Source organism: Wallemia ichthyophaga (assembly GCF_000400465.1).
Source record: "Wallemia ichthyophaga EXF-994 unplaced genomic scaffold scaffold10, whole genome shotgun sequence".
NCBI classification, from domain to species: Eukaryota; Fungi; Basidiomycota; class Wallemiomycetes; order Wallemiales; family Wallemiaceae; genus Wallemia; species Wallemia ichthyophaga.
Window position 1 is genome coordinate 123,727 of NW_008806283.1, and position 27,684 is coordinate 151,410.

A 27,684-nucleotide genomic window follows, 5' to 3' on the forward strand; every position below is an offset into this window, starting at 1 on the left:
CCAGAGCTATGATGGAATTCCTTTTATTTGAAGATTTCTTAAAGAGGAATCGCCTATGTTCATCTCAGCCCTTTGTTGGCCAGTTGAAGATCAAGTTGAGCTGATTTCATCCACTCAAGTCAAGCAGAAATCAATTCATTGAAAATGCTAAACTGAACAAACAACAAACCTATTTAGAGCACAAATAAATGTCTAATAGGTGATTATAAAAATATACATCTGTAAGTGGAACATAAACTAAATTGCAAGTATTTGCATTTAACGAGTGAGCAATTATTATACTAAGAACAGAGTCAGCTATGATACGGCTGCGCATATACCATTACTTACCTAGGTATATACACGAATTAATAAAAACAAGTAACGAGAGTAATAAGTCTGGGGTATTAACATACGCGATTAGCGTGGTTGAGATGGCAATGGCGGTGGGGCAAAGTTTACTGGTGGCTGCCAGCTAAGCCAAGCTGGTGGTGGTGGTTGGGCTGGATCTTTTGGCTTGTCATCCTTTTTGTTGTTCTCTTTGGCAGGTGGTGCACGAGGATTGTAATCAACCTTTGGCGGAGGTGGTGCGCCGTTGCCCTGCTTTGACTTGATGGCGAATAATTCACTAATTTCGTGTTGAAGGCCTCTCTTTTGTTCTCTGAGATCGCCAATTTCCTTCACCAAGCCTCGTACTTCTGGCAACAGTTGCTTCTTAAACTCATCAACAGCTGTATCGATATTTCCTTTCATAGCAGTAGCATTAGACTTTTCGACGCTGCCAACGGTACTTCTATGTTGAGATGTGTTATGCAGAATAATATCAGATGCAACGACCTTTAGCAATTTGCTGTTTTCATCATTTTGATGCTCTATCATATCGCGAATGTCCTGTAAAGTTGGCTTTGAAGAGGCCTGCTTTAGTCTATCTGCTTCAGCGGTCGTAAATGACGTTAATTGCTTGAGCGAATCAGCAATTAACTTGTGGTGTTCATTACGCATCTTGTTAACATCTCCCAGCTGAGATTCTAGTTTCGATCTCTCAGCTTCAGCATCCTTTACTTTCTGCTGTAACTCAGCCTTCTCCTTTTCTGCATTTTTATTTCTCTCTTCAGAGAGTGCCCTTTCAACAGCAAGTATTTCATTCAGTTTCTGTGAAATTGTGAGTAAAAAGAACGGCTCCCTTTGGAAAATACCTACGCTGTGAGCATCATCACGTTCCTTTGATGCAGTGTTTGCCTTATCCTCAAGAGCACCTCTTTCAGCATCGCTCATTCCAGTAGCTGGTGCTTCCTTGGCAGCCTCCTTTGAAGGCTCACCAGGGAATGCTTTACTGAGGATATCCAAGATAGAATCAATACCAGGATCGCGACGATGTTGACCATTGGTAGCATCATTGAGCACATTTTCCACCTTCTGGGCGGCTTCTGGAAGATCAGTAGAGTTTGGATCCGCAGATCCTGCGCCTGGTGTTTGAGGTACATCACTGAGTGCTCTGGTGGTACCTGCTGGTGAAGGGCCTTTGGTACCTGGTTCAAAAGCAGCGGCTTCGTCAGGAGCTTGTGAAGCATCGCCAAATGTTGATGGATCGCCTCCAGTGGCGACATCTTGTACCTTGTCGACAGGATCCTCAGAGCCTGGCTCAGTACCAACATTGCCCATGCTCATGGTTTCACCATCTCCAGAACTGTCCTTTTTGCCCTTCTTGCCTTTACTACCCTTTCCACCTTTTCCGCCATTTCCACCGGAAACTGGAGCAGAGCCATCAGCAGCTGGAATGTCAGCAACTGGTGGAGCACTGTCATCGCCTGAAGCTTGAGGAGCGTCACTGAACGCATTGTCCTTGGCTGGTGAGCCTAATACTGGATGTACATGGTTATCACCTGGAGCTTGAGGTGCGTCACTGAGTGCTCTAGTAGTACTCGCTGGTAAGGGGCTTTTGCCGTTCGCGTCAGAGAAACCTGGTGGGATTTCATTCGCGGTGGCTTCTTGTTCGGCAGGAGCTTCAGCGTCTGGCTCAGTGCCAACTTTACCAATGCTGTTGACCTCATCGCCCTTTTTGCCCTTGCTACCCTTTCCACCTTTTCCACCAGCAACTGGAGCAGCGCCATCACTCGCTGGCGTTTCAGAAACTGGTGGGATACTGTCACCACCTGAAGCTTGCGGAGCATCACTTAGCACGTTATCGTGTGCTGGCGAGCCTAACATAGGAGGGAAATTAGCGTCTTCTGGAGCTTGTGAAGCATCGCCAAGTGCTCTTGTGGAACCTGCTGGTGAAGGGTCTTTGACGTTTGCGTCAGGATATTCTGCGGTGATTTTGTCTTGTGCTTGGTCAGAAGGAACTGCAGCGTCTGGTTCACTTCCAATATTGCCCATACTCCTGACTTCGCCATCTCCGGCACTGTCCTTCTTGCCCTTCTTTCCTTTTCCTTTCTTTCCACCTTTACCACCGGCTATTGGAGCAGCGCCATCAGCACCTGGCGTTTCTGCAGCTGGAGGAACACTTCCATCGCCTGGAGCTTGTGAGACATCACCGAGCACGTTGTCATGGGCTGGCGAACCAAACATGGGAGGGAAACTGTCATTCGCCGAGTCTTGTGGGGCGACGCCAAGTGCACCGGCAGTATCTCCTGGTGAAGGACCTTTACTTCCTGGTTCAGCAAACTTAACATTTCCAGGTTCTTGTGGAGCATCGCCAAGCGCTCTAGTAGAGCCTGCAGGTGAGGGTCCCTTACCATTTGAGTTGGAGTCACCTACTAGATTCCCACCAGCAGCGGCTTCTTGTTCAGCAGGAGGCGCAGGGGGTGCAACGTCTGGCTCACTCCCAACATTGCCCATGCTCCTAGCTTCTCCACCTCCACTACTGTCCTTCTTGCCTTTCTTGCCCTTACTACCCTTTCCACCTTTTCCACCGGCAAATGGAGCAATTCCATCAGCGTTGCTCCTGGCTGGGGAGCCGAAGACTGGAGATACGCCAGGCTGAAGACTGAGAGGTACATCATGTTGTTGATCACCACCCGGAGTAGGCAGACGCGTGATTTCTGCGATTCTTGTTAATCATTGCTACGCTAACAAGCTTTACGTACCATTTCCAGCAGCATTTTGTGGTTGAGCATCTGAGTTTTGTGGCGCATCACCGAGGGTTCCTGCCTCACCAGCATGATTTCCCGTGGGAGATTGAGAGCTATTAGGCTGAGAAGCATCACCGACGAATGGCGGATCAGCTGGTGTTTCAGCTTGAGGAGCGATACCTCTATCAGACTGTGGAGGAGCTTCACTAGCTGCTTTCCCAGGTTGAGGAACATCACTGCCGACCGAAGCATCGTTTGCGGCAGTGCTTGGAGGAACAGTGCTTGGAGGGGCGGCACTACCAGGAGCATTACTAGAACCCTTACCAGACTGAGGAGCATTGCTGCCACCTTTTACAGATCTGCTGCCACCCTTGCTAGATCCAGGCGCCTTACCGGCAGGTTTCCCGGGCGGTGGAGCATTGCTGCCGAGTTCAGTTGGCGCAGAAGAAAACCCTACTTTTCTGTCCTGGGGAATACCAGATTCAGGACCATCTTCGAGCTCTACACCCTGGCCGACAGGGGATGGGACGTGGCTTGGAGCCCCATGGTTAGGCCCGACATTGCTAGCTGAGTGAGAAGGAGCAATACCATCCGGAGCCTGGCTGCCAGGGTCAGCTGGCCCGGAGCCAAGGTTTCTATCTGAGGGAGGAGCACCACCGAGTTCACCATCCTGGCGGTAAGGTGATCCAGCGTAACTTGGAGCGGCATGACTTGGAGCATGACTTGGAGGAACGTTGCTATCCGCATGAGTTGGTGCTTGCTCCTGTGGTGGATATTCATTTGTATCAGCACCTAAGGTAGCTTCACCTGGAGGCGGTGATCCGGCTTGAGTGCCAGCGTGACTACCAACGCCGTGACTTGCCGGTGGCTTCTGAGGCGAACCTCTACCTTTGCCTTTTCCTAGAAGCTTGTTGAGTCCTGGAATCTCCTCTGAGAATGGCTTATTAGATCTAAGAGCTGCGAATGGTGGTCCCTTCTCTCCTGAATTTTCTTTACCTTCAGGCCTGCCTCCAGTGGATCTGACAGCTCCGTCATCAGGAAGCACTGCACCTACTTCGCCTTCAGGTTTGCCTCCCATGGATCTGGCATCACCTTCATCAGGAAGCACTGCACCTTCTCCTTCCGGATTCATGCCTTGGGGTTTCCCATCTACAGATCTAGGACCACCCTCATCAGGAAGTGACGCACCTTGATCGTGTTGACCGTGTTCAGATGGCAATTGCGATCCAGTCGCCTCATTCTTATGCAATCCTCGCATCGTATCGGCAGGGGGGGTAAATGAGGAACAATATCAGCAAGATCTGGATCTTCCTCACCAGCGTTAGAAGGGTCTCCCATTCCACGAGAGCCGCCTGATGGATCGGCCATACCACGAGATTCGCCCGATGGGTCAGGCATACCACGAGAACCGCCTGACGGATCACCCATTGAGTGAGGCTCTTGGCCATTAGTAGGTGTAATACCACGAGATGCTCCGGAAGGACCGGGCATAGTATGAGGGTCGGCCGCGGTCGACGGCGCCAATCCGCGACTGTCACCAGGTGGAATACCCCTCGAGCTATTAACTGAATCGCGAACATCGCGCAGTACTACCTCCATCTCCTTGATTTGGCGCTGAACAGGACCCCACTCGTTGATCTTGGCTGACACCTCTCTCTCGAGCCAATTGTTGAGTGCCCTGTGGCGTTGTCAGACAAGAGGTAATGAGATAATCGACAATTGGACTTACCCCAGATATCTATCTGCATCCATCTGGTGTCTCAGAATCTCTTCCGTATTCCATCCAGCTCTTCTTGTATTGTACAGCGTTTCGTTGACTGAATGTGAATAATTAGATAAAGGCTGCATTCCAGAATAATCACTCACAGCCTGGATGGAAATCAGAGCCGAATCGGAGAGGTATACCCATCCCTCCAGGTGGGACACCCGGCGGAGGCATTTGCATAGGTCTTGCAAATGAACCGCCTCTCATGCCATCCATCATAGGAGAAGGCCTGAACGTGGGATTAGGTCTGAACGTGGGGTTGTTTCTCATTGGGGCTGATCCATTCATTGGCATAGGACCAGCACCATGCATTGGGCCTGCGCCCATACCAGCAGGTCTCATCAGTGGTGGACGATATGGTGCACCACCCATCTGCGGAGGAAGCATTGGAGGATGGAATCCCCTCAAATTGTTCGCAGCTGGTCTGACGAATCCGTTAAAGTTAGGTGGCGGTCTAAACCCGCCTCTGACATTGTATGGCATAGGCATGGCCATATGAGGTCCTCTCATCATTGGCGGTCGGCCTGGCATTGGCATAGCCATTCCATTGGGTCTGATAGGCGGAGGTCTGTTGAGACGTTCGAGAGGAGGTTTGAAATCGTGAGTATTGCTTTCCTTCTCAGTCCGTGGATATCCGCCTTCATTAACTTGTATTCTTGGTGTTGGCTGACGCTCTGGAACTGGATCTGGCACTGGTTTCTGCAATGTCTCTCGTGGTAGCTCTTCAAGGTATCCCTGTTCGAGCGGTGGGCCAGGTTCTGGATCGTAGACATCGGGGTACATGACATCGTCGTACTCCTCATCCGCCGTTTCAGTAGAAACACTTGAGAGCGACTTGGCAGGTGGTGACTCAGACCTCGCCCACCGTCTGCGCGAAGTGAAGTCCCTCTCGGCTCTTGACAAGTGAGGAACCTCAGGCTCCGAATATTCGTGAGATGCGTATATAGGCGGAGTTGGGAGGGGTCCCATTAGATCCCTCATGGATATTGAGTCATGCGGGTACATGTCATCCACGCTAGGCTGAACCTGCTCGACAGCCGGTTTTTGCGTTACTGTCGAGCTAGATGCTCCATCATCCAGCTCCGCATCTAAATCAGCACTTAGTTCCTCTCCATCGTCGTCAAACGGATGTTCTGACATCATGTCTGGCCAGCTGGATATACTTGAAGCACCACCCTTAGTGAAGTGTCCTTTAAAAGGAGTAAGTAAGGCTGACTTAGGAGAGATTTTTACCCACTGATTAAATTTCTGACAAGATTCTCCAATCTTAACATATGAGCGTTGTTTCGCTCCTCGTTGGCATCTCTGATACGCTTATCACTCCCAGTAGAATCGAGAGCATCGCGGCAGACATCAATGAGTCCATTTACCTTATTCTCCAAATCGTGAATAGGCTTGTCATCATGTACTGGCGGTGGAGGGATGTATGACATACTTGACTTCTTCCTCACATCGCGAAGAAGATCACCGGACCTGTTATCAAAGCTTTCGGGTTTAGGCTCAGACGGGAGATCAGGCACTGATTGATTATCCGTAAGCTTGCCCTCGGTTGTGACAGAAATGTCACCACTGCCCCTTCTCCTAAACGGAAGTACTCTGATTGCGTCAGCTAAGCCACCGAGCTCCTTTTGGATAGCATTAAGGATATCGTCAGTATTGTTAGTCCTACCCGATTCTCTGGCTAGCAACGCATTGAATAGCTTCTGGAGCTCAGACGTGAGGAAATTTTTATCCAACTCTCCGTGAACCATATCTTGAGTGATAGTTTTCGCATCACTGCTTCTATCTAATGGGATTGAGGTACCCTCGGATGATTCTGAAATAATCGTCGGCGCCAAAAACTTCGAATCGATCGTTGAGGAGCGCGACACAGTTGATACAGTCGTTGGAGCTTTCCTGCTAACCAAAGACGACACTCTTGACGGAGGCCACACCGATTCAGGTGAAGCTGTGCGCGATGGAGCTAACAAATCCATGTCAAAGTCGTCTTCCTCGTCCTCAAACTCTCCACTCTCACTAGCAGCGTCAACACCAGCGCTCTGCTCGGGTGGAGGTACATCTGAGCGTGCCTTGAACGAGCTCTTCTGAGACCTGCTTCTGGAGGGCTTCGTTGATGATTTCTTGGAAGACGACACGGATGGAGTTTTTCTTTCAGTTGTGTTGGGTTCAGTGGTGTTGGTTGGGATATGAGCTGATGCTGATGGGGAGCTGCTCGTGTGAGGCGAAGGTTGAGTTGTCGGTGGTGCTTGTGTAGCTGTACTCGTCACGACAGGGGTGTTGGAACTAGGTGAGTTAGTTTGAGCAGTGTGGTACTCTGTCGACATAGTTTTTTCTTTGCTCTGAATTTTTGAGGAACGGTTAGATGAAGCGTTGCTGACCACCTTTTTCATTCCACTTCGTCTGCTCAAAGGCAGACTCCTCTCAGTTGGAGTGCTGTTTTGCTCAGGTGTGCCACTCTTGCTCTTGCTGATCAATTCGGTCAAAGCATCTTTCAATTCCTGATCCTCAGAACTGTCACCTAGCGCATCAACTAACTGAGCTAGAGACTTATGCGATGTGGACAGTCTCTCAGCTCTCTTCACCGTCGAAGGATTGGATGACTTTCTCGACAACGACCTTAGCAGCTCATTGGTGCTTGCGCCATTTTCTGCAGTTTCTCTTGTATCAATTTGGGATGGTTGCTGGGATTGAGAGGGGTAGGAAGAAGGGAGGGAGCGCATTAAGTCAGTGGTGTTTTGAGCGTGGGTGTCTTGAGGGTCTTGAGTGTGATAAGTATCATGCGTACTCTGTGCACCCATTTCAGGAGTATTTTGAATAGATATTGCAGAATGAGTGCGAGAATGGGATCTAGATTTCCCTGAATGGTTTGACTTGGGTGTTGTTGCAGTTTCGGGTTGCTGAGGAGAGGGTGTATCCTGATTCTCTCGCTCAATCTCAGTCTCCACAAGCTCTTTCTCCTTCTCCTTTTCTAACTCCTCCACCTTCTCCACCTTTTGAGGCACACTATTTGCCGACTTTGTCTTTGAATCTAATCCTGATCCTGAACCTAATCCTGAAGCTGAAGCTGATTGAGTCTCGACATCCTCCTCATCGGCATCTTCAGCCAGCTGACCGAGCTTGGGCGACCTGAGCATTCTCTCTGTGCTAGCGCCAATGCTCTTAGCGTCGCTCTTCTTCGATGCGGACAGGATAGTTGAAGTTGAGCTAGACGACGATCCACCACTACCGCCTCCGCTCCCACTCGCGCTGTCATCAGATGACCTTCCCGACATTTTCCTGCGCCCGCCTCTTCTGTGTGCCCTAACGGACACAGACGGAGGGAAAATGATATCGTCAGCCTCGCTGTCATTTGCACTTCCGTCTCGAGTGTCTCGCGTGTCTCGCGAGTCCCACGTATCTGAAAGGATGCCCAATCCGCGCACAGTGTCTGAGGTGGACGTACCGGCGACCAACCCAATAGACGAATCATCAAGACTCTCCCTCTTCTTTTTCGACGTCGACGACCTGCCTCTACTTCTGCTCTTCTGGATGCTGCTGTTCGACTGCTGTTCTGAGTCGCTAGCTGTAGGTTCAGGAGCGCCAAAATCCTCAGACCTGACGTTAAAAGCGGACACCGAGCCAGCGTTGGAATTGGATGGTGATACCGGTCTCCTGACTATAGGTGTGCCAGTGAGGGTGGTTTGACCGGGCAAGAGGGGCGAGTTTCTCGATGTGGCAGATGTGGCGGACGAAGCAGATGTCGAGGCAATCGAAGGCGCTCTAACAAGCATCCTGGTCTGGGGAGTCTGTATGGGTCTGATGACATCCCAGAATGCACCGACCCATTGTACACGCTCACGGGCGCTATCTGTAGCCAACCTCTCCCAGCCATCTTGATAGACGAGAACGAAGGGATTAAGGACACCCTCTAAACCACCCTGCTCGCGTGCGGCCACTAAACCGAGATCCAACTTGTGCGATGCGGGGTTAGAAGGACTTGCGACGGAGCGGACTTCTGAGCAATGGTTGAGGTCAAGGGTGACAATCTGACGCTGTAGTCTAAAGCTGGACAAGTCAGGTGATGGTAGGAATGAAAGTTTGAGGGTCGTTGGTAGAAGCGCGGCTCTAGCACGTACCCATCGATAGGGAGTGCCGTCGTGTACGTGAAGATACCAGAGAGTGCCAGCACGAGCAATCTAGAGAGGAGATTTAGAATGTCTCAGGTAAAATTAAAATGAAAGAGAAAAAGCAAAACTTACCTGTTCAGTGATATCATCGAAGCTGGACAAGTCTATTGGAGAAGTGGGGCGCTGGGAGGTCATAGGAGTTTTATGTGAGGAAAGAGGGGTGGAGAAATCCGTTGGGGTCGACGAGCTGATCAAAGTTTCCCAGCCGTCGGTGAGACTTTCGTGGTGGGTGGGTGAGGGTAAAGATGGTAGAGAAGGCTGAATCTGAGTCTGTTTGCGTGGACGTGGTTTATTATCGTCCTTGTTTCTGTTGAGGTTGATGGGGCGCTTTGTTTGAATGACTTTGCTGATTGGAGGAGAGGTGCTATGCTCAGGTCTCTGCTGAGGTCTCTGCTCAGATTTCTGCTCAGATTTCTGCTCAGATTTCTGCTCAGGCTTCTGCTCCTCCTTCTCCTTGCCGCTTTCGAAAAAGGCAATGAGGTTACCAGCCCTGCTGCTAATTTCAGAGTTGGCAGAGTTGGAAGCAGAATTGCTCCTTGAGTGGGAAGACTGCTGATCGAAAGTGATGAAGGGGGAATCACTGAACGCTGGTGTATCGAGCCGTGCCGAGTACTGCGAGGGGATCGACGGGATAGAGCTAGGCTGACCAGATGAGCGAACAGAAGCACTTCTAGAGGCGCTCGATATGGTTGGGATGTGCTGCGAGCTCGATGGTGGCTGTGAATTGCCGTCTCTACTCGATGGCGATGGAGAACTGAGCGTTTCAGCGTCGTCGATTGATTTGATATCGGGGGTAAAGCGGGGTAGATCGTCATTAGCGGATGAAGCTCTGCTCCTGTTACTCCCAGCCCCAGTACGGCTATGGCTGTGGCTATGGCTGTGACTGTTGCTCTGACTCGACGTTGTCGCCGGCTCAGACTCCTCGCCAATCACAGACAAGACGTGGGGAACGTACGGCTGTGATGACTGGCTCGACATTAGCTCTCTTTATGCCCGCGTCAGCTGTTATCGACATATAAAAACTCCACTCACAGCTGCTCAAGCACTGCAGCCTCCTCTGGCCGTAGATCTTCATCTTGATCTACTGACATTGTCTTTCTTTTTTGTTTCTTTTTTTTCCTCGTGGTTGTCGTTATGCAACCGTAAATGCCGTGATGATCAGGCATCTTTTTAAATATCTAAATTCGTAATTAAATCAATTGACACTATATTCACGCGTTTCTACATCTAGATCCCCTTTTGGCCCCTCCTCATCACGCGTTTTCCCTTCCGCCCCTGTTCACTCACCTTCTACTCCACTTTAGGTTCAAAAATTTTCGGAAAAGTTTTGTGTGGGGTGCGGAATATATTTGTGTGGAACATGTTTCAAAGGTGTGCTGTGCAAGACATGCTTATTTTTCGCGTTTAAATACCTTTAAATCAACTTTAAGTGCGTTTGTGACGTGACTTTATGCACGGTAATGCACGGTGGCGTGAGTTAATGTGATACCATGTGATTTAAAAGCCTATAGAGTGTATATCATCTGCAATATGTCAAACTTGTACACACGAATATTTTACTTAAGATTATTTTGTTGAGTTGCTGATCAAACAACGGTACATTTCTATAACCTAAGAAGGGAAGTGTAATAGTTAGCAGCGTCACAACCACACACACTCCACAAACCCACCTAATTGCATCTGTGCGAGTGTAATGGCGTAGCTAGCCACAGCCTCCTCATGCTGACTGCTAAGCACATCAAACTTGACGACGACAAGGTCTATCATGTTCCCTCTAACATTAACGTCGAAACTGAGTGTTTCATTCCATGTAGGGTTTCCTTCCACCTGCCCATGCGATTGCAAATTTGCCGTGCTGGTGAAGCGTTTAAGACAAGTGTCATTATTGAAGGAACGCGGTGTGTGCACCTCTACCGCCACTTTATTCACATTCTTCGACACTTGCTGCGCGCATATCACCTTAATGGAAAGACGCACCAGCCCCTTCAATTCCACCATCCTCTTCTCCTCCTTGTTGCGCAAAGGTGATGGTTTCAACACATACCCGCCTGTATCATTGAACAAGGCGAAATTCAACCACATGGCCAAGTCCACCGTCTGGTAATTGAGCGCTAACAGTTGCGATCCTACCGCCCAATAATCTAATACATCAAAATTAGTACTCTTCACTCTTGCTCCGTGTGGGTATATCCTTGTGAGATGATTGCGGTTGTGCTTCATAAACTCCCCACTACTCGCGTTTATCAGCTTCCGCGCTGATCTGTCAGACAAACTGAACATATGCTCTATTTCGTAATGCTCTTTCTTGTTGAAGCCTCGAAACTTTACACCCACTGTGTAGATTAGCAGATCGAGTAATTTCTGTGACATTTTAGTGTTATTTGTGTTAACTGCGTTATCCGTGTTATTCGTGCTCGTCGTCGAGTTGAGATTCCCAAATGAGTCGACAAGTGTGGGCGAGGTGGATGCAGTTGAAGATCTGTCAGATGAAGATGCAGTGCTTCTTCGTCGTGTGACTTTCTGTATAAAGTTGCTCAACTTGCTCTTTTCAATGTCAGAGCTTGATGAGTGGGAGTGAGAGTGGGAGTAATCGGATGAGTTTGAGTTAAGTGCAACGTCAAAGCCATCCACCTTACTTGCCGCACTACTCCCACTTGCACTGGTTATGTGCAGGTTTTTAGTCTTGAATAGAATCTTGTAGCGTAGTTGGTGTGGAGACGGTAGAATGTCTCTATCGTGTTGTAGCCTCTGAGTGATTAGCAAGTCACCGAGAATATCCACAAACAACCCAGCCATTCTATCTTGCTGTGCTAGATCACAGTGGTTCTCCACAGATAAAATCAAAGGCAGATTAGAAGAAATAAAGGCGAAAGTGTTGATTGTGGTGAGTATGTCGATTAGGGGGATGGGTTGGGTGAGAGTATGGCCGTGGTAGACAATAGGCCAACCATCGTCACCATTCCAAACGTCAATTTCTACACTTCTACAGCCCAGTAAGAGTGAGCGTATGTAGCCGATAGTGGTGGAAGAGCCAGCAAGTTGATTACCAAAGAGGTATGTGTTATGGGAAGCGCTAATGTAATAATTATAGAGTGGTTCATTTTCTGTGGTATTTTGTGGTTTTTGCAATGAATTCTCATTGGATTGAAGGTATCGATTGAATTGGAGTGTATTGAGTTGTGAAGGGGTGGAATTGCATACGAAATCTTGCTGAGTGTGTTTTACAAACTCCTTGAAGTCATTTGGAGTGGATATTGGCAGGTAAGATGTATTATGAGTGCTGGTGCTGCTGCTAGAGTGTTTATCACCGGTAAACTCGCTGTGAAGGAGAATGAGATGCTTTATAAATGATTGATTCCCCCCTTGTAAATCAAACAAATCTAACTTTTTAAATTTATTTGTCTTTGAGCTATTAAAGTAGATTGATAGGTGTGATCCATTTGAGTCGATGTAGACAATATCACTGAGTGGAATCAAACCCTCTTTCTTTGAATTATATAGCAATCTCCGATCAGACAGTACAAATTCCTTTAATTTCACTTTTTTATTCGTTATTTTCATTAATTTCGCTTTGGAATCCATAGCTCTGGTGGCTTGGGAAATGGCTTCGACATCAGAGAACAAGATATCCAATTTGGTGGGTTTTCATGGGTTATAATAATGAATAAGCTAATGGCCTTGATAGACAGACAAATGCGTCGCTAACTTTGCAGTCAAAGCAGCAGCTGGATTGGGTGTTGGCGTGCTCACATCAGCCATCATATTCAAGAGAAGAACGTGGCCAATTACGTTGTTTACCGGATTCGGTGCTGGATATGCATACTCAGACTGCAACAGGTTGTTTAATCCATTGGCAGGTGGGTGAAATGTGTTTCTGATTTACAAACTAAAATTGCACAGTACCCGGTTTAAAGATACAACAGCCAGATCAAGCTGATCAAAAATAGAATAATTTGTAGCGTTGATTGATTTCGATTTCTCTTGATGGAGGACTACGATTTTGACAGTGATAATGAGTTTAAAGCTGGTTTGAGGCGTTTGGGGGATAATCCATCTGATGAGGTGGTTCAACAGGCTAAACAGTTTTACTACGCCAGACTCACACCTAGCTTGAACAGCGTGGTTGAGGCGATTAACACTGGTAAATCTCTTTCACTACCGCACACAAGCACAATTCCGAGCACGGTCGTGGCAGACCAACCATCATCATCCTCTACGCAGCAGCCAAAGAAGCCGTGGGATTGAGGTGTCGTTTCTGGTTCTTATGTCCAATGTCTCATCTATCAAATACTTCACTCAGTCGAGTCTTCTCTTATAAACCTCCAAATCAACGCCATGACTCGCAAGCAATCCCAATAAATGTCCCTGGGAGTCGATACTCTCACCGCTGTACTTGATTCGCTCATGGATAATCCTCACCATAGCCTCATACTTAGCATCCTCCACCTGCCAATTAGGATGTTTAACTTGGACAGGCTGAGTGATTTCCACCGCTCTCTTGAGGAATACCTGACTGTTATTGATTAGTGTGGTATAGTTTACATTCCCGCTGCCAACGAGCAGAGCTCTCAGTGTCGACGCACCCGCGACAGCCATAAGGATCTTAATTTGGTTAGCGAGTGACTGAGGATCGATACTGCCGATGGATTTAAGTGCTATTTCCATCTCGAGTGCTGCCTTGAAGAGGGACTGCGCCTCACATAGCAATTCCCAGCTGGAGACGCCTGAGACGCCACTCTTAGCCACTTCTACCAACACCTCTGCCAGCTCGCAGTGTGCTTCTACTGCCCCGCTATCTCTTCTCCCGCTGCGCAACTCGAGCACGTGTCTAAACTCAGCCACTATTGTTTGAGCCTGTGATTGAAATTGCGGTTGTGGTTGTGATTGCGATTGTATTTGCATCTGCAACTCTCCTAGGTGTATTTTGGCCTGTAGGAGGAGAAGCGTGTCTGTCTCCTTGAACTGCTCATCGACTGCGTTGTTGAGGGTGAGTGCCTCGTTGAGGGCCATCTGCGCGTGTGCCAGAGTGTGATCAGTGTTTGTGCTAGTGCCATCATCGACATCGACCACATCCTGCAATTTGAGCAGCACATCAACGAGAATTTTGATATTCTGCACGATTTGATAGGGTGGGAGGGAGAGTGAGAGTGAGGCGCCGCCGCCAACATCCATAGCAGCAGCAGCAGCATAACCACCACTGTCCGCACCCACAAAAGACTTCTGTTCTGCCACTAAACCGCGCAACAAATCGACGCAATGGGAGAAGGCATCAGCAGCGTCACGATCCGCCCCCAAATCAGCATGCAGTTCACCAACAGATACAGCAGACTGAATTGCGTTGTAGAGAGCGTCAAACCTGCCGATTTGGTTGGGTGGGTTGAATCGACCAGCGACCTCCGCCGCGCTGATGAACAAACGATACGCCTCTTGCAGATAGACAAACGCGTCCGGAGGATGCTTATAGCCGCCACCAATCTCTAGACGTAGGCGAGCAGAGTTGTAGAGTGCGTCGTAGTGACTGCCCTGCTCACTCTCAAGTACCGCCGCATAGAGCGACAAGGCCTTCTCGTATCTCGCAACAACTTTCACGTCGTATCCCAATCTCTCAGCCTTATCTTCAATGTCCACCGCTTCGTCGTAGATTTCTTCTATGTCTGTGTGTTTGGGCATATGCGTGGGTGTGGTGGTGTAAGAATTGCTGATCGATTCAGATATCTATATCACTGTAGGGTATTTGGTTTCAATCTCACTTGCATTTCAATTCAAACTTCCTTTTCCGTCTTGTCGCTTATGTGCACCCATTTCACCTACAAAATCAGTAGCAATGGCTACACACGCAAGCAGACACAGACACAGAAACTGGGCTACGAGGAGATATTGCAGGTATCTGCGCAACTCCACTCCATTCCACTCAAATGCATAGCCAGCCTGGGTTGGAGAGATAGCGACGGTGACGAAATAACGTTCAATTCAGACTTGGAGTTGGAGTGCGTGTATCAAGAGCAGGGGAGGAGTATTTCGGTGTGGGTAAACACAAATACCCAAGTAGCTTCTTTGGAATCCCCGGTATACGCCCAGCACGTTTCCTTGGCGGGAATTAGTGGGGAGAAGACGGAAATGAAGAATGAGTTGAATAAGCTGAGGGAGACATTGACAGCCCCGCCTCCACCTACGAGCACACGTCCCAACGCTGTTTACAGGGCACAGCAAGTGCTTTTACCCATACAAGGACCACCTGGAGAAGGATAATTATAAAAATACTCATATTCATTCCAATTGCTGTTGTATTTCGAATATTCATGTATTTTGCTTCGTTACACCTCTCAAACACTCCAAACATGCGAGAAAAGAGACAAGAGAAATCCAACACACAAACCACGGAAGAAATCTGCAGAGACGTCGTTCGACACCTATCAACAGCTCAAATACCCATCAAACCGCTTCCAAGCGTGGAGGAGGTGTTGCGCGAGTCTCATTTGGCCTTCGTTCGTGGAGAGGGGGTTAGCAACGTGATCGAAAGACTCAAAGGTGCTAGGCTAACTGCTGCCAGACTACCCGGTGCCTGGGTGGAGTTGTAAGCATCTTTGTGTTTACACCTTCAACACCCTCCATCATGCCACAAGCATACAGATTAGCAGATATAGCACACAGATCATTCGTTAGTGTATTGGCAGGTGTTACTGTGAGTCGTTGAGTGTTACACAGCCACTCTCAACTTAACAGCTCCAGATATACGGCACTTTCACTCTTCTATCGGGCTACAACAACCACAAGCAAATGAGATTAGAGGCTCTTGAGAGGCATCAAGTGGGTTTGGAGTAAAAGCGTGTGCCTGTAGCTAACACTGGCTATTCAGATGTCCCTAAAGGAGGAAGAGAAGCAGATATAATGTATTAAAATTTATATTTATTCTAATTTACTTGATCTAAAGCATCCCCTCTACACCCATCCACAGCAGGAACCTCGTGAACAAACTAACTTTACGTTGTGGCTGCTTGAATGTCTTCTCACTAACCTCAGTACTGCAGCTATTCAATTCCTCTACCTCCCCTTGCAGCCTCTTTTTCAGCTCGCCACTACTCGTCATCAACAGAAAACTCAACTCAAGGTCGAGATTGCTACTTCGTCCACTGAGGTTCGAACTGCCGATGAGAGTGGCCATAGCATCATCTGCACTCTTCTCATTACGTATCCATAGCCCTTTGCAGTGGTAAGTCCAACCATTTCTCCGCCATTCTTTCAATTGGAGTGAGTTATGGCGGTGGTGTTTGATAGACGATGTGTAGAATTTACTCATTAGATGCGTATATGCCTCCGGTATACGCCCACTAACTCCCCTGCTACCTAAAAATCCATTAGCATCCGGTGATGCAGCTATTATCCATGTCGGTACTCGACTCTCCATTACGCGCCGCTTGTAACCCCCACCCAAGCTAAAGTAACCAGATGTCATGTGAAGTATAGCGCCAGGAATGCTGTTGATTGCGTCAAGAAGATAGTGCACCGAATCCTCCTCCTCCCTCACACCCCACAAACCAGACTGGATGAGCGGATAAATGGTGGTGTCGTATTGTGGCTGGTCTACTTGTTCATTACTCATGCGACACTGTCTGCGAGTGAAGTGTTCCATCTCCTCACGCGCTTTATCGCTGAATGCACTAGCTGGTGCATCATTCTCCCATCGCACATCATCTGAGTCGCACAGTTTATAACTGAAGCGCGTCATTAACTCGACAAAAGCGCGTAAATAGTTGGATAACTGGAAATGATCAGTAATTTGCATATATCTGTCTTGTCTGTTTGTGAAATAAGACGTGTTTAGATTCGCCCCCGAAAGAAGAACAGTGTCATCGAAGCAGTATATCTTGGTGTGTTGTGTACCAAAACCTTCTATAAATCTGGGCGGTATAAACCGTTGTAAGATGCCCAAATTGGTGTTTGGTTTGTGGAGAAATACCCTCACTCTATTGCCAAAGAGGCGTACCAGAGGGGAAATCAGACTGGCTGGTGAGTGTGGTGGGTGTGCTTGGCGTGTAAACCTATTGAAATCGGCGAGTATAGTGACTGTGAGCTGCTGATTCTCTCTCAGACGCCGCTGCAACAGTCCCACCAACTCATTCTGTTCTTCGCCGATATAGAGGGTGGAAATGTAGATAGAGCGTTGGGCTGTGTTTATATGATGTATAAATCGCCTATGGAAGTCAATAGGCTTGCTCAACAAGTCAATTTGCTTCGAATTTGCTTTGAAAGAAGGGTGTCTGTTGCACAGCCAGGGGTATAATTCATCGATGCGATGTGGGTGATGTGTGCCGTGACTTGTGCCTTTAATTGGAATCTTCGGGATCTGATTGAACCAGTTCCTTAAGAAACCCATCAAATACTCCCGATGACTGTCTTCTCGATACCATCACTACCGACAATAGATGATTGATGATTTCTACGAATATTTATCTAACAAATCCAATGGAATCGCTGTAGATCATCTAAAACTGGTTAGCTGTCTTCTACTGAGCTACCCACTCTCTCACTGTGAGCCCAACCACTAAATACGGTATCATCCACTCAAAGTCCCCTAGTATTCTTGCGTATTCCACCTCAATATCCAAATCTACGTCACGCCTTTAATCTATCCTCTTCTCTTTTCTTCCTTGTCGGGATATTCTCACTTAAATGGGGTCTAATCAACCTCATCCTAAACTCTGTCATTAGTTACTCCCTGGCACACACTCTATCCAGGTACAAACACATGCCGTGGATCGTTATGGCTTTTGCCATGTCACACCTCCTATGTTTCCACCTACGACGCCTAATCCACACTACTCCCTCAACCTCGGTCGAAATCAGCGGTAGTCTGATGGTTCTCATCCAGCGTACAACCACCTACGCCTGGAATGTCCATGATGGCTGCTGTACCGATGCCGAATTGCAGGAATTGCAGGATCACCAGAAAGACAACCGCGTCACCCACAAACCCTCCCTCCTCGCTTTCCTCGCTTACACTCTCTACTTTCCCGCCATCCTCGTCGGTCCTGCGTTCCCATACGACGCGTATGCCAGTTTAGTGGATGATAGTCTATTTGAGACACCGCGCCCGCGCAAGCTCAAACTCAAAGGACGCAGACGGGCTGGATATCGTAGAATGGTATTTGGGTTATTTTTTTTGGCCATCTACGCGGTGTGGGGGGGATCCGCTGATATGTCCCGCCTCATTGACCCTGCCTGGCAGCGCAACCACACCATTCTGCGCCGCATCCTCTTCGTGCAGAAAGCAGGCGTCATTACTCGGTTTAAGTACTACGCAGTCTGGTCCATCTCTGAGGGCGCGTGCATCATCTCGGGTCTCGGCTTCAATGGCTACAACGCCGCTAATGGGCGCACGCGCTGGGATCGGGTGCGCAATATCGACGTGCTCAGCGTAGAGCTGGCGCAGAACATTAAGGAGCTACTAGACGCGTGGAATATGAACACTAACATTTGGCTCAAGACTTGCGTATATCTTCGCATCACTAGTCGTGGTGAAAAACCTGGTTTCGCGTCCACCCTCTTCACCTTCCTCACGAGCGCTTTCTGGCACGGCCTGCCTTTGGGTTACTATCTTACATTCGTCTTCGGTGGGTTCCTCCAAGCTCTGGGGAAGATGGTGCGCAGGAATGTGAGACCGTTTTTCATCGCTACTGATAAACAAGGTGAACAAATTGAACAAGGCAAACACCTCAAATACCTCTATGATGTACTCTCCATCATTACCACACAGACGCTCATCAACTTTGCCGTTATCCCCTTCCTGCTTCTTGATTGGAGAGATAGTGTACGAGGATGGAATAGCGTGTGCTGGTATGGCGTAGTGGTGGTCGCGTGTGCTTTCGCCTATTTCAAAGGTTTCGGTGGCGTAGGGAGGTTACAGAGCAGACTACAGAAGCAGCAACGCGATGATACGCTCAACGACCTCCTCTTCGACGCCACCCCTACATCTGAGTTGAGAGATAGGGTGGGGCTGGACGAGGAGCTGTTGACAAGAGACGTTGACGAAATGATTCAGAAACTACTCTCTAATGGCTCACTCGCCAGTCGCGAAGCTGCGGATCAGATTAAGGATATGAGCAGCGACGGGAAGGCTATAACAAAGGCAGCGGTTAAAGACGCTGTTGAGGGAAATAGAAGTGGGAGTGGGAGTGAAATTTAAAGCAAAAGTAAATAACCACTCATTTTATGTTTTGTGTTTTGTGTTTTACGATGAAATGAAAATTTTGATATCATTGTTTCGTCGTTCGCGGTTGTGTGCTGTAAACCGGAATGGTATATACTCACTAGCCAGCACCCACACACACATCTTAAGTATAAACTTGGCATCTATCCAAATGTCACCCACTTCGGGTATTAAAGTCAACTGATTCTTGTGGAAATACCACCAACTAGTGTAATTTATATCATAAGATCAATAAACCATGGTAGATACACAACCAGCCAGTCTGCACTCACTACCTGCTGAGTTGCTGGATATGGTGTTGATACTGCAGCCGCAACTCGCAAAGACATGTAAATACCTCTACAACCTCAATCTAAAGAACGATTTCGCCATCGTTAGAGGTCCGGGTTGCAAAATACGCGGGGTGTCCCACTACACATTCTCAGAAACTCCCGTTAAGCTTATCGGTGGTTTTAACGGGCAGCTGAAACGAATGACGATACTACCGTGTGCAGATTACATCAGAAAGCTTTACGTGAATATGCACAACACCAAGTCAGGTAGGTGGGGGTGAAACGTCGAAATCCGGGGATGATGAGCGCATAAATAACTCAAAACAGGTAAAATGGGCTCGTATATCAACACACTAGCTAATCACGTTTGCGCATTCACCAACCTCCACCAGCTGACAGTAACGTTGAGTTCCCTTTACCACATACTTGCTATGAAGAATATTGTCATGGAGAATATATCCACGCTGGTGCTCGAATGCAGGAGTTTCTACCTCGAAGATAGTGAGCCGGATGATGTGGTGGACTTGCTGCTCACCTCCTTCCCCAATCTCGAGAAAGTGCTCTTGTACGCCGGGAATGACTTCAGAGGCTCGGCGGAGAAACTTAAGAAAGTGTTTAGCGAGAAAATGCCAGCCTCTAGATACCTACAATATGCTGTTATATTATATAGGAGCTGGAGCAATGTCTCCTTGACATCGACAATGGTTTACCTCAATGAATACATACGGGTAGGTGGAGGTGGACGTGAACACGGAAATTTGAAATACACACGCACAGCTCTCGCCCCAATATGCACACCAAATCTGCTCAAGGTATCACCCACTATCAGCCGCGTTCTTGAGAAGATGGCAGTGTCTCACGATATAACCCAGCTGCATCACATCACGATTGGATATGAATGAAGGAAAATAACGAATTTTGGTTACGATACAAGACTTGTATAGCTAATGATGCTAATGATACTAATATTGATTATATTAAACTACATGGACAGATAACTGAGTTTGTACATCACCACGATGAGGTAGGTGCAGTGATTATCAAGCTCTGGGTGATCTCACGGTGACCAGCTTCAATGACTTGGAAAGTGGAGGCGTGCCACTGTCTACGCCCAACGAATCACCCGGCGTTTCGAGTGGGTTGAGCGGATATACAAAGCACAGCTCACAGCTCTCACCAACAACAGATGAGTTCATACAGCTCAAAGATAAGCTGAGCATTAGTATATTTAAAATAAACGGTAATATACAAGGTATCAACCGTATCGTAGCTGTTTTGGGCACAGCGAAAGAGCAAGGTGACTCACGGGACAGACTACATGAGCTACTTGAGTCTACAAGGCTCATTGTCAAGAATACCACTGAGAACGTGCGTAATTTTACAAACTGGGATTATGGCGCACATCCGGCGAATAGTCCACAGATAATACGCAACACGCAGTCCAAGATTAGCAGAGACTTTAGTGGAGCTTTGCAGTCATTCCAGAGAGTGCAGAAGGATGCAGCGGAGCGAACGAAATTGTCGACGGAGAAGGAGCTGTCGAGAAGAGTTGAAGGGGCAGCCCAGCCAGCCCAGCCCGATGAGGTGCTGTATAATCACCAGGATATATACCAGGGAGAGTTGCAAGAAGAGCAGCAGCAGCAACAGGAACAACACCAACAACAAATACACCCGCGTAGAATCACAGAAGCTGAAATGGCATACCAAGATGGATTAATTGAGGAGCGTGATCACGAGATTAGAGATATTGAGACGTGCGTGTTTTATAAAAAAAAAAAGCTCTGGCTACTGCTCACACTCCACACAGCGGTATACACGAATTAAACGACATTTTTAGAGATCTAGGTGGAATTGTCGTTGAACAGGGTGGAATGCTCGACAATATAGAGTCAAACGTAGATAATATCTCCTCAGATGCCAACAGAGCTAATGACCAATTAATTTCTGCGCACGAGTACCAGCGTAAAGCGGGAAAGAGAGCACTATGCTTATTGCTAATACTTACAATAGTAATACTGATTGTAATACTCGTTTTGATTTTATAATTTTCAACTCATTCTCATCTCATTCCGAGTTTAATTGACGTCGCATTGGCCTAGTTTGATTTATTGTACGGAATCCATCAATACTGTATTGATGCAGATCAAACACAATGCCAATGAATTCCTAGAGCCCACCTCACCCACCATATCACCCGCGTTGATTTACTTTATACAGAACAGCTCCCCTTCCAATCACGATGAAAGTCCTCAGTCTCAGAAAGTAGCGAGGTCAACACCGACGGTTTCCAGCCCCAAATTTGAATCGACTACGGCAGAGTTGAATAAGCGGCCGCTTTCTACTATGTTCAATAACGTTGGCAGTGCGTCAGGGTCCACGAGTAGTCACGCGCATGCACATACGCATACACACATACAAACACAAACACACACACTGGAAGAAGACTTCAGATCGGATATGCGGTCTAATAGGTCGTCTACAGGTACACTAGGTACCATCACGAGGAATAGTCTCAGAAGAAGAACTAAACCAAGTCTCCAGCTCTTCAACTCGCCTACAAGCAGCCATCAACCACAAGAACATCAATCACCTTATACTCCCACACTAAAACCATCTTCAACCCATCATAGAAATTTATCAACGGAATACCTCTCTCATAAAATACAAGGATGGATGCCAAATTTCACAAACTCACTCTCAACTCCTCAGATTTCGACGGAGTCTTCTTCGTATGACAATAACCACAAAGAGTCCAAGGACTCGAAAGATAACAGCAAACGTGGTATGCTCGGTAAAGCATTCTCGAGTTTACACTTTAACGACTTGGGTAAGTCTAGTCCCCAGAATAGCATCCTCAACTACAGATTGCGCATTGGATACCCAAATCAGCGTTTAGTATTTGGTGCATGTTTGTGGCAATCCACATACACAACTAAGATTGATAAATCTCCTTCGCTATGGAAAATACCAATTGAAGCAAAAGAGTACTTGCCATGTCTGGTAATCAGATGCTTTGAATATCTCATTCAATGGGCAATGGTTGAAGAAGGTATTTTCAGGATTTCAGGGAAGTCTTCACAGATATTACAACTTCGCAATGAATTTGATAGCGGGAGTGATATCTATTTGAGAGATATACATCCTTCCATACTAGATCCACACGCCGTTGCATCAATATTCAAAGCTTATTTAAGGGAATTACCACATAACATACTCACAAATGAGAATATACCACAATTCAACGATTTCATGCAGATATCATATAAAGTAAATGCAGTTACCTCAGATGACACACCAGCAGCTGCATTAAAGTGTAACTATAAACAATGCGATCAAATTGACAGTAGTGATGTCGATTTGAAGCTGTTGAAAGATATTCTATCAGAACTACCGCATTCAAACTATTGGTTATTACGACTAACGATGAAAATTCTTAAGTTGACAGCTGATAATAGTGAGGTGAACAAAATGACCCTATCAAATCTAGTACTCGTAATATGTCCGTCAGTTTGTTTATCAGCGATATTCGTCAAAATTTTAGTCAAGCACTTTGATTATCTTTTCGGGATTGATCATGTATTCGAAGATAGTGAGGATGATGAGCTTAGTTATTTGCGTCCAGAAACAAGCCAGCTGGTGTCATCTAGTGGTGAAAGAAGGAAGTTCAAGCTACTAAGCAGCAAGCGTGATAAGAAGTAAGAACAAAAATGTCTAATTGTAAAAGTGTACTATTAAGAAATAATAAATAAATAACTCTATAAGGTAAAATTACAATCTCTTGAAGAAAGATTTCAGACGTGAAGGAGTCTTTGTAGGTTGAGGATACTTGCAAGCCATGAATTGAGGTATAGATGATGTTTGAATTAAGTAGTTTACGTGTTCGTATGCTTTCGTGAAGCAATCCGGATGTGTTGAAGTGCGGAGTAGATCGAGTGTGTATGATTGGATATCTTCTGGGAGATTTAGTTCAAATTGGCTGAGATTGTTGAAGTAGACGCTGATTATGTGATCAACTTCACGTCTATATGGTTGTTCTTGTGTGTTTATGCTAGTCTTCTTCCTCCACTTGTTTAATCTACACGAAGGTGACTTATCCTGCTCTATTCCACTCAATCCACTCCATCTACTCTTATAAGATAAAAACCACAAGATAAAGTTGAGATTCTCAATCGAGTGCTCCTGGTATTCTAAAAATGTCCTAAAATCCTCCGCCAATTCGTTATTATTGAGTATTTCCGCCAGTGTTTGCACATTTTTCCCCGTTCTCCCCGTTCTCATGTGATTGTCCAACAACAGCAATATAGCTATAAAAATTATTACAAATACCTTTACAATAAAAGATCAAGTTGTTGTTTCAATTCCGTTGATATTTTCAAATATTCATTACGTTGTGCCTTGGCTACGCTTAAATCCCGTGCCATTTTTTCAACTCCATCAACGGCATGCACATCCGCATACATACCGTCGAGTTCCTCATTGAATGATTCGTATAGAACGCTTATCTCACTCTTGCATTCATTCAATTGCTTCTCTAGCTTGTGCGTGCGTTCTGCGTCTGCTTTTTGACGCTGTTGCAATTGTCGCGCTACCTGTACTTGCAATTCAAGTGATCTTTCCATTTCCGCGAATGAATTGCTGTCGATTTGGCCGGATTTAGTCTTTTTCAGTGTTCTTGCGTCATCTGATAGCTGTATTGTGTGTCAGATGGGTATGAATGGCACTCCACCGAACTCACACTGTCTATAAGGAAATTGAGACTTTCATCGGTAGTGCCTGCACTGTGACAAATCTCTTCCCACTTGCGTTTCCTCTCGCTCAAACCGACATCAACCCTGACAATCTCGGATTTAGGAGGAGGCATTATCTTACGGTCCTTGTTCTCCTTCTCTGAGGTATCAGCAGTGTCATTGTACACCCACTCATCCAGTGCACTCGTGTAGCCGTAGCCATCCTCCGGCACTGACTTGGTTGACTTGGATGGTTTGAGTGGCTGTGGTTTTGGCTGTGACTCCGCCTTCACTTCCACTTGCTCCACTGCAACATTCTTACTTGGAATACTCAAAGGACGTACGACAGGCAAATCCATCTTGTACGCATTCCCGACTTTCGGAGTAGATTTAAGGGTGCTCCTGCTACTTGTGCTACCAGTACTACGGGTGAGATCGCGCGGTCCGAACGGTTTCCTTGCACCGGGCGACATTACTCCCGACCTCAGACCTGAACTTGTACCAGTACTGCGTGACCACGCGGACGAGTTGGTAGTCTGCCTCGACATACTGAATGCCGGTTCGGGGGGAATGAGTGAGCTGCTGACGCTTTCCGGATGGGGTTGGTCAGGGCTAGTGGGAGTGGGTGTGTGGTTGGTGGTGTAAGTGTGAGAGTGCGTAGGTACACTCGTCGACCGCCGTCTGCTGACTGTGTTCAATCCTGCTCTGCCCTCACGCACTATCGCTTCATCAGCCCCACCGGCTATGTAGGAAGGCTGGCGAGCTATTGCAGCTGCAATGTCTTCGTCTGTGTCGTTATCTGCCTCCTCTTCCGCATCCTCATAACGCGGGAATTGTGACGAATCATTCTCGCCGAATTTTAAGTCAACGCTGGTGGAATTAGAGATAGTGCTGCCATTGCCGTTGGTGGCGTCGCTCGTGCGTGCATCTGTGTCACTACCGCAAGGCAGCGACGTCGAAGCGTCCGAGCGAGTGCTGTAATTACCCGCAGTAGCTAGGCTGCTATGAGAGCGGGGCGGGAGAGGTGGATCGAGTGGGTAACCATGTTCATTTTCATTCCCACTCTCACTCTCACTCCCACTATCACTCCCACTCTTCTCACTCCTTGCAACGCTCACACCCACCACACCCACATTGCTCGAGGGAGGGGGAAGCGAGCGAGGTCTTTCGAGATAGGAAGCACGCACGCCATCCCTGTAGTCGAGCATTTCCACCTCTTCCTCGGCCTTAGCAACAGCCAGGCGGCGCTCGTGGTCGATCTGTGCTTCCGTCGTCCTCCGCTTGTGTAGCTCGCGCGCAACGGCTTCTGCCTCAGCCTCCCGCTCGGCGTCAGCTGCAGGTGGCGTCTGCTTGCGTTTCACCTTGCGCTCGAATACGGCCGGTGCTGGCGGCGATTTGGGCAGTGGGCTGGGTGTACGCGTGTGAGTGTGTGCAAGGGTGGAATGAGAAGGCGCCGATCCGCGATGATCTACCGACGTTGCAGGTGTAGATGTCACCTCGCTGTTTACACTCCCCATTGTTAAATTACCGCTCGACTTGCTCGCTAGTGAGCGTGTGCGGCGGTGCGAGTGTGAATTGGTAGAGTTCGTGAGGTCTGCGTCAGGTACACCCAGCCTCCCATTGGCAACACCCGCGCCGTGCTTGAAGAAGCCCCTAGATACGCTCTCGAATTTGTTCTTTGTCGGTGAAGATGGTGCCCGCTCACGCTTGCGTCCTCCCACTGTCAGATTTGGCGCTAAGCCAGCAGGTGTATAGTCGTACAGACGTGCCGCTTGGATATGCCACACGAGACGTTCGTAAACGCCAGCCATATCCACACTCTCTTCCAACTCTTCGGGTGGACTACTGAAAGTCGTGGTAAGGTGCACGTCGTCGTGTTCGTTGTTGACTTGCGCACGCATCACTATTAGTGGACAAGTGCCTGCCTCGCCGAGTGGAATGGCATCAGCAACCCCTCCGCTCCCGTCCATGTGTAAAACTGCTTTGCTTTTGTGTGCTGATCTGAACCACTGGTCACGGGATGTGTACACATTGTAGTAGAGTCGAGCTCGCCCACTCCCCCGCCCACTGCTTACACCACCACTCTCTAATGGCAACCAGTCGCGGGATATCTTGGCACAGGCATCTCCGCCGGTTGACAATGTACTTAAAATGGCCTGCTGTTTCCATGTACTCGAAATGAACCGCGTCATTGGACTGTCCGTTGAGAGAGGTTCTGATGGAGAGAAAGACACTTGCGTTGCGGAGAAGGCTTTGGAGGATCTGTTAAACCGCTCATCGTCACAATCAGCGAACGCTGAGTTGTTGAAGACAATACCGAGTTCTGAATTGTGTGTTAGTGGGTTACTAACACAGGAAAAAAACCAGTCACCTTGATGTGATAAATCGGTCAAAGTTACATCTGATAGGTCAGCAACAACTTTACAAACCAGTTGATGCTTTGCTATACCAATTCCCCAGGATTTGGCGGGTGTGGATGAAGGATTGGAAGCGTCCAAGTCATCAAGACCGGAGAGTTTGCGACCTCTTGCGTGAGCAGAGGGACGCTTAGCGATGACCAACTTATCGTTGAAGAGGAAGAGAGTGCATGGGAGAGGGTCGTCAATGTGACTAGTAAGAGGAGTTGGAAGGTCGTCAACGTCGATGGAGTCGATTAGAGTGCGATTGTGTGAGATGAGATTTGGGGGAAAGTCTTGGATGTTTCTTTGGAGAGTGTGCATTAGAGTGGCACGTTTAGTAGTCTCGTCAGCTTCACAGGAGGCGATCTTTGAGGCTAAATCGAGAGCTTGAAAGAGTAGGGAGCGTTGATCGTGAGATTGGTCAAGATAGTTCATCATACCTTGAAGGAGGAGGATATAGCGGGGGATTCGTTGGACAGGCTCCATTAGCAGCTCTCTTAAGCCAATATTGTTGATACCCGTAGTCTGCCATTGGGTTCTATCGATGAATTCGACAAAAGATTTCTTCTTCAATAGGTCCTTGAACAGTTCAACGGATTTCTGCCTGTTAAAGTAATATTGGTTGTAAGGAGTGAGATAGGGAAAGTGAGACATGCAAATATTCCCTATGTTAAATTCATTCGCGTGTTCTAATTCGGTGAGGAAGGAGTAATTGATGTGCAAAATCTGATCAATGTTTGCAAATAAAGATTTGGCGTCAAAGTGGTTTATGATTTGAGTGTCTTTGTGTTTAGCGAATTGTCTCAATGGATCGGCGTAATTGAGTTTGAGAGCAGTGATCCTTTTAACGTAAGATTTCTCAGTGCTGATTAATTCATTGAGTTGCTGTTGAAATGATTGTATATTCGGAGATTTGGTTGGTGGTGGTGGGAGAGACGAGGAGTTCAGGGAAGGAGAGATGAGATTCTCGCCGATGTCCCAATAACAACCATCAAATACAACATCACAGAAGAAAGCCTTATGCTGTGATGACATATTTTTAATTATTTAATTGATATTGATGGTTCAATTCAAACTACCAAATTCGGTTGGTGTTGG

At 47.5% G+C, this 27,684-nt stretch overlaps 12 protein-coding genes across 12 annotated transcripts; 6 read left to right on the plus strand and 6 right to left on the minus strand.

Moving 5' to 3' along the window:
• Positions 1–399: 399 nt before the first annotated feature.
• On the minus strand, positions 400–10,072 carry J056_000493 (uncharacterized protein; the record flags this gene model as incomplete). Its single annotated transcript, XM_009270121.1, has 9 exons — positions 400–1,131; positions 1,180–3,020; positions 3,066–4,301; positions 4,367–4,728; positions 4,780–4,867; positions 4,917–6,005; positions 6,053–8,990; positions 9,054–9,966; positions 10,014–10,072. 9 exons carry the CDS (start codon positions 10,070–10,072, stop codon positions 400–402), a joined length of 9,258 nt encoding a protein of 3,085 aa, XP_009268396.1.
• Positions 10,073–10,547: 475 nt separating this feature from the next.
• Positions 10,548–12,542, minus strand: J056_000494 (1-phosphatidylinositol 4,5-bisphosphate phosphodiesterase delta-4; the record flags this gene model as incomplete). The annotated part of the gene is made up of 2 exons (XM_009270122.1): positions 10,548–10,585; positions 10,652–12,542. 2 exons carry the CDS (start codon positions 12,540–12,542, stop codon positions 10,548–10,550), a joined length of 1,929 nt encoding a protein of 642 aa, XP_009268397.1.
• A 40-nt stretch (positions 12,543–12,582) lies between these two features.
• J056_000495 (uncharacterized protein) lies at positions 12,583–12,928 on the plus strand (the record flags this gene model as incomplete). The annotated part of the gene is made up of 3 exons (XM_009270123.1): positions 12,583–12,618; positions 12,667–12,838; positions 12,882–12,928. 3 exons carry the CDS (start codon positions 12,583–12,585, stop codon positions 12,926–12,928), a joined length of 255 nt encoding a protein of 84 aa, XP_009268398.1.
• A 349-nt stretch (positions 12,929–13,277) lies between these two features.
• Positions 13,278–14,651, minus strand: J056_000496 (uncharacterized protein; the record flags this gene model as incomplete). Its single annotated transcript, XM_009270124.1, has 1 exon — positions 13,278–14,651. One exon carries the CDS (start codon positions 14,649–14,651, stop codon positions 13,278–13,280), a length of 1,374 nt encoding a protein of 457 aa, XP_009268399.1.
• Positions 14,652–14,771: 120 nt separating this feature from the next.
• J056_000497 (uncharacterized protein) lies at positions 14,772–15,230 on the plus strand (the record flags this gene model as incomplete). The annotated part of the gene is made up of 1 exon (XM_009270125.1): positions 14,772–15,230. The coding sequence occupies one exon, from the start codon at positions 14,772–14,774 to the stop codon at positions 15,228–15,230; it is 459 nt and encodes a 152-aa protein (XP_009268400.1).
• Positions 15,231–15,319: 89 nt separating this feature from the next.
• On the plus strand, positions 15,320–15,870 carry J056_000498 (uncharacterized protein; the record flags this gene model as incomplete). Its single annotated transcript, XM_009270126.1, has 4 exons — positions 15,320–15,555; positions 15,612–15,663; positions 15,711–15,788; positions 15,838–15,870. 4 exons carry the CDS (start codon positions 15,320–15,322, stop codon positions 15,868–15,870), a joined length of 399 nt encoding a protein of 132 aa, XP_009268401.1.
• A 36-nt stretch (positions 15,871–15,906) lies between these two features.
• Positions 15,907–17,355, minus strand: J056_000499 (uncharacterized protein; the record flags this gene model as incomplete). Its single annotated transcript, XM_009270127.1, has 1 exon — positions 15,907–17,355. The coding sequence occupies one exon, from the start codon at positions 17,353–17,355 to the stop codon at positions 15,907–15,909; it is 1,449 nt and encodes a 482-aa protein (XP_009268402.1).
• A 372-nt stretch (positions 17,356–17,727) lies between these two features.
• J056_000500 (Lysophospholipid acyltransferase) lies at positions 17,728–19,164 on the plus strand (the record flags this gene model as incomplete). Its single annotated transcript, XM_009270128.1, has 1 exon — positions 17,728–19,164. One exon carries the CDS (start codon positions 17,728–17,730, stop codon positions 19,162–19,164), a length of 1,437 nt encoding a protein of 478 aa, XP_009268403.1.
• A 262-nt stretch (positions 19,165–19,426) lies between these two features.
• J056_000501 (uncharacterized protein) lies at positions 19,427–20,362 on the plus strand (the record flags this gene model as incomplete). The annotated part of the gene is made up of 2 exons (XM_009270129.1): positions 19,427–19,727; positions 19,788–20,362. The coding sequence occupies 2 exons, from the start codon at positions 19,427–19,429 to the stop codon at positions 20,360–20,362; spliced, it is 876 nt and encodes a 291-aa protein (XP_009268404.1).
• A 117-nt stretch (positions 20,363–20,479) lies between these two features.
• On the plus strand, positions 20,480–23,159 carry J056_000502 (Syntaxin-22; the record flags this gene model as incomplete). The annotated part of the gene is made up of 5 exons (XM_009270130.1): positions 20,480–20,484; positions 20,531–20,595; positions 20,647–21,214; positions 21,268–21,422; positions 21,631–23,159. The coding sequence occupies 5 exons, from the start codon at positions 20,480–20,482 to the stop codon at positions 23,157–23,159; spliced, it is 2,322 nt and encodes a 773-aa protein (XP_009268405.1).
• Positions 23,160–23,228: 69 nt separating this feature from the next.
• Positions 23,229–23,738, minus strand: J056_000503 (uncharacterized protein; the record flags this gene model as incomplete). The annotated part of the gene is made up of 1 exon (XM_009270131.1): positions 23,229–23,738. One exon carries the CDS (start codon positions 23,736–23,738, stop codon positions 23,229–23,231), a length of 510 nt encoding a protein of 169 aa, XP_009268406.1.
• A 50-nt stretch (positions 23,739–23,788) lies between these two features.
• J056_000504 (Rho guanine nucleotide exchange factor gef2) lies at positions 23,789–27,621 on the minus strand (the record flags this gene model as incomplete). Its single annotated transcript, XM_009270132.1, has 3 exons — positions 23,789–24,148; positions 24,196–26,510; positions 26,559–27,621. The coding sequence occupies 3 exons, from the start codon at positions 27,619–27,621 to the stop codon at positions 23,789–23,791; spliced, it is 3,738 nt and encodes a 1,245-aa protein (XP_009268407.1).
• Positions 27,622–27,684: the final 63 nt, after the last annotated feature.